This window comes from Syngnathus leptorhynchus, chromosome 3 (genome assembly GCF_054491065.1).
Source record: "Syngnathus leptorhynchus isolate UIUO chromosome 3, UIUO_Slep, whole genome shotgun sequence".
Taxonomy (NCBI): Eukaryota; Metazoa; Chordata; class Actinopteri; order Syngnathiformes; family Syngnathidae; genus Syngnathus; species Syngnathus leptorhynchus.
The window spans coordinates 8,010,852-8,021,057 of record NC_141197.1 but is presented as its reverse complement, the minus strand read 5'-3'; the positions used below and the strand labels follow the sequence as shown (position 1 = coordinate 8,021,057).

General features: G+C 39.2%; 1 protein-coding gene across 2 annotated transcripts; it reads right to left on the bottom strand.

Annotated features, from left to right (window-relative positions):
• Positions 1-819: 819 nt before the first annotated feature.
• LOC147059048 (sorting nexin-1-like) lies at positions 820-8,258 on the bottom strand. 2 transcript variants are annotated; one of them, XM_085907935.1, is made up of 15 exons: positions 8,061-8,258; positions 7,544-7,688; positions 4,764-4,891; positions 4,570-4,636; positions 4,412-4,455; positions 4,186-4,327; positions 3,806-3,884; positions 3,613-3,688; positions 3,411-3,524; positions 2,331-2,424; positions 1,979-2,184; positions 1,584-1,727; positions 1,418-1,498; positions 1,257-1,328; positions 820-1,136 (listed from the first exon to the last, which is right to left on the bottom strand). In XM_085907935.1, exons 1-15 carry the CDS (start codon positions 8,178-8,180, stop codon positions 1,086-1,088), a joined length of 1,563 nt encoding a protein of 520 aa, XP_085764061.1. In that variant the 5' UTR covers positions 8,181-8,258; the 3' UTR covers positions 820-1,085. The 2 variants fall into 2 exon arrangements, with proteins under 2 accessions (XP_085764061.1, XP_085764062.1); XM_085907936.1 differs by having other exon boundaries at positions 7,544-7,670; positions 8,061-8,256.
• Positions 8,259-10,206: the final 1,948 nt, after the last annotated feature.

The window sequence follows — 10,206 nt, the reverse complement described above, 5'->3', positions numbered from 1 at the left end:
ATACTTGAAGGATTGGTCGTTTAAATTCTAAAAGAGACAATACAGATTATAACCCAATGCTCAATGCTGCTGCTCAACTTTAAATCATCATCCACTGTTAGTTTGACAGTATGAATTCAGTAAAAATACAAAAAACTGCACCAAGTGCAACCTGACATTTTATTTATTTTTTTAAATCAACCATCTGTATAGCATTTCCAAGAAAACATGTGCTAATGCAAAGTGGTTACAAAAGTAAAGCACACTCTTATGGGAATATGGCAGAAAAACCCAAGTCACAAAAGTTGCAAAAACCAACTGAATAACTAGTGAATCAATACCATGTCTTGACCAAAGTATGTTTTCTGACTAATAAGTCAATAGTGATTGGACGATTTCTTCTCGGTTGCATATGTTGCTTTACACAACAAAAAGTTATTTAACCATATGCGCCAGCATCAGCTCCAAAAGACGAACGTCAGACACCGTGATTGATATATCTGGACTAAGAATTCCTCATCGCAATCCTAACTAACACAGTTGTGACTGACTTGTCATTCCTCTAATTGTAACTGTTATTGTAACATTTATAGGCTCGCATAGGTCTCATGTGATAGCCAGTAGCAATGCGCTAGGTTTTTAATTGAGCCTGTCAATAGTGGCTTAGTATTTAAGAAATGATTTTCTACCCAGTGCAATTGCATCAAAACATAATCTGACAATTCATCTATGGCTACACTGGAATGTCTGTCATACGTTTGACCTTAAATGTAAACTAGGAACAGTGTTACTCTCGGTCCGCACTTCAGTGTAAACATTTACGTTGTGTACTCACCCCTCCCTCTTTGTGAAAGACTTTTAATGATGTTTTCTTTACAAATACTATGACCTGGCTCATCTTTCCTGAATCTCATTCATTGCATTTTAAAGTAGGGAATACAAACAAAGGTTTATGCAGCGCATCAATATTAAACTGTACAAGATTTGAGAATACAAGAGCAGATGGAAGTCTGTTTCGTGTCTCAAAATGGTCCTCTTCAGTTTTTGGTAGAGGTAACATGTTCAGAAAAGGCAGATGGGTTGTAAAAAGTGTCCATCCTACTTCGTTAAGCTATTGCCTTGGCTTCGGGAAGGAAAGCCTCCCAAAACTTGATAAGCTGGAATAGAAATAGGACGAGAAGAATGACAAGACGGTTTACAATATGGAACAAAAATAATGAAAGCCAAATGCAGTCATTTCGTGGTAACAATGTGCAATAAATGATTACTGTTATTACCCTTTGCTGAGACTGAAGCATCGACTCCAAATATTTGATGATCTGGGCCTTCAAGTCCTTGTTTTTTTCTTTCTACAAATACAAAATTGGATGAATTAAGATTTTTCTATTCCTTGCTAATGAAAAAGAATGCTGTTTCTGACCATGAAAGCAACACTTACCTCAAACCTGAGAACCTCCTTGCGCACCGTCATGCAGATTCTGTCAAAATCTCTCTCGTGTTGTGTCACTTTAGCCTCCCACTGCGCACACGCCGACAACACACAAAGAAATCAGTGATGATACGGCATATATGCTATTCACAAGTCATAAAGACACAACTTGTACCTCAGCGATCTCCTCCTTGGCCTGCTGCAGTTTGTCTGGCTTGTTGGCCCACAGGAGCTTTGCCTCCACTTCTCTCTTCTTCTGGAGTGCGCTTTGAGCCTCCTGCCATCGCTGCCACGCCCGCATGCGTCGGTCAAAACAGCCCTGTGGACAGCCAGAGAGTGGTTGACGAAAGCCAACGTTAACACCTCATATCCAGGAACCGGTTTGAAAATGGCAAAGTAATCTTTCTTAGCAACAACAGAGTACACAATACATTGACAAAGGTTGGAAAACCAAACCTTTATTTTCACTCTTTCTGGATGACTTAGTTTTGTTTATATGCTTACATATGTAACTTTGACATGCTTCCTGAGCCTACGCCAAAGTCTTCATAGACTGCCCAGTTGTCTTACCCGCACAGCACCCAGCAAACGGATGTAGTCAGCCAGCACTTCGGCAAAAATGAAGAAGTCACTGGAAGCCTGCTCCTGATGCAGCTGCTCCATTTTGTCCTCGACCTCTGCCAGCTGGGAAAGTGCCCGGGACAAAGCGGTGTTTTCTTCAGAGTTCCCCAGCATGGCCATACTTTTGGCAAATACTGCCGTGTTTCCGCATAGCTCTGGTGTTGGTGGGTGAGAACATCCGTGTAATTCTCAGAAGACTGACGTGAAACATCTGGGCACCCCCCCACCTTTTTTTTTTTTTTTTTTTAAACTGTTGACCCTTTTTTTTAAAATTTTGACAAGACATGCAGATGTCGCTCACCCTTTCTGTGATTGACCAACGAGTCCACCACAGCATGGAGCTTCCTTAACTGCTGCTCCTCGTTCTCCACCTCTTGCAACTTCTCCTCAAACCACTGCAAAAGAAGACAAGTCTCAAAACTAAGTCAGAAATGAATCTCATATTTCAACAACTGCCAACAGGGGGAAAAAATGCTTGATGCAAAACAGAAGTTCAAGTACAAGTCAGTCTAGAAAGTTTCAACCCCATTATACTCAATATTGATGCTAGTGTATAAGCCTAAACATTGATTTATAACGCACTTTACATTTGACACCAAATCTCAAAGTGCTACATTGCAAACAAGACTGTTGGTAGTAATAACCCTCATGGCCAATTGCTGGGCACACGCAGCTATAGAAAGCTTCTCACTAAGGACAATTTTGCAATTTATCATCAATGAACCGAACATGCATGGTTTTGGAATACAAGCTGAGCCCATACCAATTCAAAACTCTCTGCACTAAATGTCCTGCGATGCATTATTTTTTTGACCTGTATATATATATTTCTTTTTGCAATTTGTCAGCAACTCCAACCGCCCCGATCCCAAATGTTTTCTGCCCTAATGATTGCAGCGGCGCAGCTATGCCCCAACCGGGAATGCATATTATCGACCGGACGGGAAGATTTGTCAGCATGTAGGTTCAGTTCCCACTCAGTGACAGTGAGTCAGTCTCAATGTGCCCTGTAAGTGGACGACGACCAGCCCCGGCTCGAGTCTGCCTATTGCCTCAATTCAGCAGGGATAGGCTCGTTTCCCAACAACCATCAACAGAATAAGCTGTTGTAAAAATGGATGGATACATGTAAAAGCATCTTTCTTACTATATAGCCAGTGTGATGTTTAGAATGGCATAGTTCTCGGTTACTTCTGGGGGGAACTGGTGTGACTCAATTTGGGACATTTGCACAATATACTGAAATTCAGGCAGTCTTTACCATATCCACTAAATGAGTAATGCATCTCTTTTGGACACTGTTCTAAGCTTGTGGTTCAAGTGATGAGGTGCTTTCACCTCTAAATAAAGCTATTCACATGTACACACCACATCCCCTTACAGTGTCGGATTCGTTCATCTTGATGGTCATCTTGTTGACAGCTTCCGACGCCTTATTGATCATTTTAAGGAAGCCGGCTCCACTCAGCGCCTGTGTGTTTGATGCTCTGGGTAACTGAAAAGACAAGCACATAGATTCTCCACTTTCAAAGTCCATCATTCTAAGAGAACAAAAGTAGTAGAGCATGTCAAAGAAGCCTCACATCTTCTCTTTCCAAGAATTCTCGCACATCGGGATCTTGCAACAGTAAAGGGTGAGACACAACTCTCTGCAGATACCTGCAAAACAAAAACACAGAAATAAGACTTAAGAGTCTTATGAAAACGAAATACTAAAACGGCATACTATTTATGCCCTTCGATAAAATCACTGTCTCAAAGGTGTGCACATCTTGCCTCTCCAGAGCGGCTCGTCGTCTCTCCACAAATTCTACTGATGACGGGTCATCCATCCCCACTTTCACTTTGGTCATTCCTGTCAATGGAATTCTCACTCAATTGATGGTCCATGGCAAACTAGTAGTCACACCACTCATATTTTGTTTACATAATCTGCACTGAGCTAATTGATCTGGAAGAGGCAGCTACCTTGATTTAAATATTTACATTGTGGGAAGACATGTTTAATAGGTGAAAGAAGGTTTGAGGTTACTAAAAGAAGCAAAGGTGACATTGATGATGCTAATTTAAGGGAAATAAAGCACAAAAAAGGAAACTAGCATTGTGACAAAGCTGCTTTTCAACATCAATATCATCTAATTAAAAAGAAGGCCCACCTACAACACTTTTCTCTGGTGGCAGTGGAATGATGCATCCATGAAGTGACTGTTTGACTGACAGCTTCTCATAGAGTCCCAGGAAGTCACTGAAGCGCCTCCTCACAGAGAAGGTCCTATTTCGAAACATGGGCAAGGAGGTCTGGAGGGCCACACGAAGATACTTTGTTCAAGATATTTATTACACACAACTTGAAGTCGTGAACATACTCATAAAGCTACAAACCCTTGTAGATACTCTGTAGGCCATATATGCATTCATGCCATCACCTGGGAGGATGGAAACAAAGCAAATTGGATGCAGAAAAACAAACATTTGCTGAGACTTGCTGAAAGGTCACTATTTCACATGCAGATACAAATAGTCTTAAAAAAAACACTGACCGACTTTCTCGGGGTTGGTGACAGCCACATCCACGTCAAAACTATCCTTTTCCTCTTCCTCCGCCAACTGCAAACATGTGCTGTCAGTTTCCAGTTCTTAAAATACATTTGCTAATTTAAGTACATAACTGGAGAGTGGGCACTGAGAAAGCGTGTTGGCAATTAATTTTTCCCGCTATCCTGCAGGGCTGTACCTGTTCCAAGGAGGGGGCTGGCATGTCGGCAGGACTCGGAGAAAACGAGGAGATTGGACGTGAGCCAGAGGAGCTGAAGAGCTCTTTATGGCCAGAGCTGCCAGACTTGTCCGTGCTTAGTTGGGCATCTGCGGAAAGAAAAGGAGTCTTTTTCTCTTGCCCAAAAATACAGACGAGATTGATTCATTGAACAGAACAACACTGACGAAACAAAACCCGTCCCGAAAAAAAATACCATAATATTTAGTGCACGTCTTAAGGTAGTTTTACACAGCACTTGGCACAGTGCTAAGTACGGTTGACCAACCCGTTCAGTGTCTGTGCTGTTGATTATTCAATGACAGACATTGCACATCCTTCTTTCCTTTCATGTGTTTTTGCTTTAATTGCAGCATTTGTTACATGGTGGGTACATCATTGGCTACTCCTGGAAAAACTAACGCGATCCGTCTACAAATAAATGACAAAACCAGTCTGAACAAAACACATTTTCTTTGGTTGACTTTGCAGTGCTGCAACAACTGCATTGCACTGCAATTTTGAAAGACGAAAATAAAAAAAACCTTTCAGAAGATGACACAGTGCAGTTCTATACACTACCAAAATATATTCTATTCCTAACACATAATTGGATTTGCTAAGGCTTGCCCGAACAAAAGTGGATGACTAGTTATGTCGTGCGATGTCAAATTCATCAGCTTTGAAGCAGCTCCAAAAGTGTTGTTGCTGATAAAAATGCAATGAGATCCGCACATAAAAGTATCCCTGCAGCTACACATTACCCGGTGGGACAAACTGTAATTAATATCTGTCCGACAGTCCAAAAAAAGTGAGCATTACTATTTTTCTTGAGGCCAAATACAGCTCTTGCATTGGAACTCATTAGCCATGCAGGTGAACTAGGCAGAGAATGTGATCATGAATGAACAGAAGATTTTACTTCACCTTGAATTCATCTGCACCGCAAGTCGGTTGGAAACTGGATGGTAAGTGTTTGGTAGACTGTCAAATTTATGACTTCAATCCACCCGCATTCCGCCAGGCTCTATTCACGTGCTGACAAGTGTGTATTGCTCAACAAGAATTACAATGGTAAAGTTCATCATCAGCATTTTTCATTCAATCGGCTGGAGCAATTGAATGCACACTTTTTTAAGCACCGCAGGCTACGCTCCTTTAGAATATGACTATTTATCTTTTGCTTAGGAAATTCATGTCCAATTATCTAAATAACTATATGACGGTCTGCCTTGGAATAAAAAATTTCATTTCAGAGGCGTGAATTACCTGCCATCTGAAATTAATATTTAGTTGGCCTGAACAAACAATCAAATTAAAAAAGACATCGGAATTTTCAAATTGCCAAGTGTGCAATGTTACAAGGCACATTATTTTAGTGGACGCACGCCAACTATAAAACTATTAAAACTAAAACTATTCTAACAGAATATACTTTATTTGTGCTGTCTGTCATTAGGTCGATGGTATGTATAGATAGATGGACAAAGATGGATGACTTGTTATAAATTCTGTAAATAATTCCACTTTACAATTAAGGGAAATGTTTTAATTTTCTGCAGCATCACTGTGTGAATCATTGACTAATAGCGCATTCCATACATGAGGTAACTCAATGTACTACACATACTGTAATGAAAAGTACATTCTAACGCAGTTGCAGGGTTAGCAAGGTAAAGAAATAAAAGAAAAGTAGATAAAATTAATAAAATACTTAGCAAGAAAATAGTTTTGGATAACTCATTATTAAAATGCTTTGAAAGACAATCGACAGTTTTTACCTGGATGAAAAAAAAAATATTTGCCCCTATTAGCCTTTTTATTATTATTATTATTTTTTTTTTTTTAGACTTTGTTCATTGATATTATTCACTTTAATAAAGAATACCAGAAAATCCTGAAACGGAGAAAAATAATGCCTTTTAAGGGGGATTTACTCAACATACCAAGACTCCACACCAAGGACAGATAGATACTCTGATCGAGGCCCTGTTTCACCATCTCACCATTACCATACTCATATTTTCACACTCAAATCCAACCACAACTAATTAAGACAATAAGCAATACATACAGAAAGTTAAAAGTGATGACAGGTGAAAATACTTTTGATTTTTCTCTTCATCCACATGGACAAAACTTCATGAGAAGATCTTCAGTTGGCTCAGAATGCCAATTTTTGTCTCAAGCCCATAGATTGAGCCACATCACTCTAATTTTCTAAAATGTCCCTCTTTATCTCATCCTTGCAGCCTCTGTGATCATTGTAGGATTCAGTCGGAATTTTAACTGAACCACATAGCGCTGATCGGTCAAGCGCCTCTATACTTTGTGGATGACGTGTTTTATTGTCCTGCAAGGTCACGCCTATGGCTTTTGTCTCAATGTTCCTCAAAAGAGATCAAAAACTAAATGTGATACAGCCTTGCAGTCCTTCGAGATCAGCCAATTTGTGGAATGAATTTCCTTCAGATGCCTCTTCTGTGATTTTATGATGCAGTTCTTCAGATTATTTTTGCTTTGAATAATTTGTCATTGTAATAACTCTGAACTGTTGTGGCTAAAATACGTAAACAACAATTTCTTTAACTACGCAAAGCTCATTATGAGTCCTGTCTGTAGACTGAGAAATGCAAGGTAAAGACAATAGACCGTAGTGCGATTAGCTTTGAAGCGGTCATGGTTAGTGAAACCCAAAATCACCATTTTTGTCTTCTCATTTTCTAAAGTTTATCAATTGTAAGGATAGGGAGGGCTTTTACCGGCAAACAGATCGTCGTCCTCGTCAGAGTGGACTCCGTTGGACTGGGCGCTGGTGCGGCTGCTCGCATCGCCGGAGGGTAGCTCGCCTCCTCGCTGATATACTCCGCGATTCATGGATTTATTAGTCTGCACAGAAGTGTTCACCTATGTCAAGCGCAGAAAGACATTCTGAAAGCGAAGCTGTAGAAACGTGGATATTTATGAGGTTGGCCCTCTGTGAATCAAAGCCATTAGAAACCATCAAAGTCAAAGTTAAAGAGTTCGAGCACACACGTATCATGGGAAGTTCATCTGAGGCTACCACATCAGTCGGCCCCGGCCCTAGTTTGGATTTTTGATTACATTTCCAGTGTCACATGGACTACCACGATTATCATCATTAGCAACATAGCAGAGATATTATTATAGATGGCAAAAATGAGACAAGTCAAGATTGAGACAAGTCAGCTAGCTAAGCATAGCTGCATCCAGTTATCAATGACTGGGCAACAGGTAAAAAAGGACACGCAAACTTACATTATTGACAAAAATATCTTCTCCCTCGTCACTGTCTCCATCTGCCAAATCAGACAGTCTCTCTTCTGGCTCGTCGTTTGCAGGGAAAGGAGGAGGATTACGAGACGAGTCAGACGCCATTTTCCTTGCTGTGAGGGTTGATGACGTCACGGAGGCAGACGGCGGGATGCAAGTGGCTGGAGCGACCTCTGCTGGTTGTAATGGCACATGACCAGAAAACTCAATTTGATAGTTCCATGCACTTGACTGGTCTGGTCTTGCGTGATGCATTGATATGCACCAATATGTATTTTAAAAGTGAACTCTAGGAATGCATTTTTTTCCCAGTCCGAGTGCAAAAAGATGGAATAAAGGAGAGATCCATGTTTGATAGTGTGCCATCAGACAAAGCAACATTGATTTCTGTTCTTCTTCATATATCTCATGAGGTTTAACCTACTGATGCAGTTTTGAACCTGAGGCCCAAAAGTTTTTTTCTGTAACTCATGATCAATAATATCAAAATCGACACGGTAAACTCGGTAAAAGTACAGAGCCTACAATTAATTTCTGATCAAGATGTTTTAACCGGTCATCAGCAAGAGATCTTACCTTACATGCATGCTGGAGATCAGAGTTGATGCAGTTCCCTTTAAGATTTTTCTCAAATGGTCTAGTGTTTGGTCATGAAAATAAATAATAATAAATGTGGAAAACCACCTTGATGAAAACATCATTTGATGGAAAATTCGGTTGACCGCCACTGTGGCTGTGAGCTGCAAGAATCTCCCATTAAAACTGTCAATACCACAGGGTTTAGTATATTTAAAGATTAAAATCGTTTTTTCGAGCTCAGATCACTTTCAATTCAAAGTTGCAATCCTTATCTACGATCCAAGTATTTTTAACGATGGAATCATAAAGGTTACTGCACCCAGGCAACACATTCTTCCTTATACTAATCACTTTATTCATGAAATATTTATTCAACTAGCTTGCAATAGTAAATGTTTTCGTAATATTACTGTCAATTTCCAGAAATCCACATTTTATTCATTCATACCTTTTAAGTGTTTTTGTAACTTTTTCCCAATGTTTTTGCAAAATATTATGTATATAATAATAATAATTTTGTTTTGTGTGTTCATTTTTGGTGATTTTGTTCCAGTGCTCTGTAAGCTTGCCAATTCCCTGCATTTTTTGGATACATTCCCATACTTTTTCAGAAAATCAGTTTCATGCAGCATCTGATTCATTCTCAATCCAGGGGGCTTTAACTGATCGAACGGACAACATTTTAATTGGAACATGTTTATCACAGATATCAGTAAATTACTTCATAAAAATGAATAATGCAACATCTGTGTGAGGAGTCCAGAACATTTTGCCAGTTTACTTGACATTTATGAAATCTTTCACAAAGAATGTTTTATAAAAAAATTAAAATGTGATTTTAGGTCCAGATTTTGGAAAAAGTACCTAATGTGGTGGCCAATGCTACAACAATTGCACACATTGTTGTCTGCTTGGCCTTCTTGGATATTTGCACTGAAATAAAACATGAAATGTTTATTTTGTTAGTACTCATATTAGCTCTTATACATTAAAAAAAAAAAAAAATTCTCCCAGACATGTTTTTCACGTTTTCTTAAAAAGCCACCGATTTTTTTTTCTACAGAAAGCAAAGAAATCTCTGTACATGAACAAGCAACAACATAATTCCTCACCATGAGCTGCAAAATCAACACTCGGCTGCTCAAATTTGTAGCATCTCTGGAGCAGGAAAACCAACAACAAAAAAAATCAATTAAAAAAAAAAAAAAAACAAGACCAGCTGCCTGCTGCTTTACCTAGAGGACAACTACACTACACAAACAGCATTTGATATTCAAAACACAAGATATGTAAGAAATTTACTTTCCAAAAACTGTGAAAAAGTGCAATACAGGTTTCAACTGTTAACAACTCAATAGATAATTTCCCAAATGGAGTCCGGCCCTTATTTATTTCTTTTAACTTCCCTCTTTGTTTTGTTTTTGATCAAACATCCCCCCCATCTTTGTTTTGTTTTTGATCAAACATCCCGCCCACCCCAAAAAAAAAAAAAAAAAAGGTTTGTATCCATTATTAAAATCTCCCACACTAATAATGACATTCATGATAATGG

Bases quoted from the DNA above. Each gene is read 5' to 3' on its own strand.
- LOC147059048 (XM_085907935.1), bottom strand. From the start codon at position 8,180: ATGGCGTCTGACTCGTCTCGTAATCCTCCTCCTTTCCCTGCAAACGAC. The intron at 3,885-4,185 runs GTGGGCCTTCTT...TTCCATTGACAG, and splicing joins ACCAGAGAAAAGTGTTGTAG to GAATGACCAAAGTGAAAGTG. The intron at 3,689-3,805 runs GCAAGATGTGCA...TTTGTTTTGCAG, and splicing joins CGACGAGCCGCTCTGGAGAG to GTATCTGCAGAGAGTTGTGT.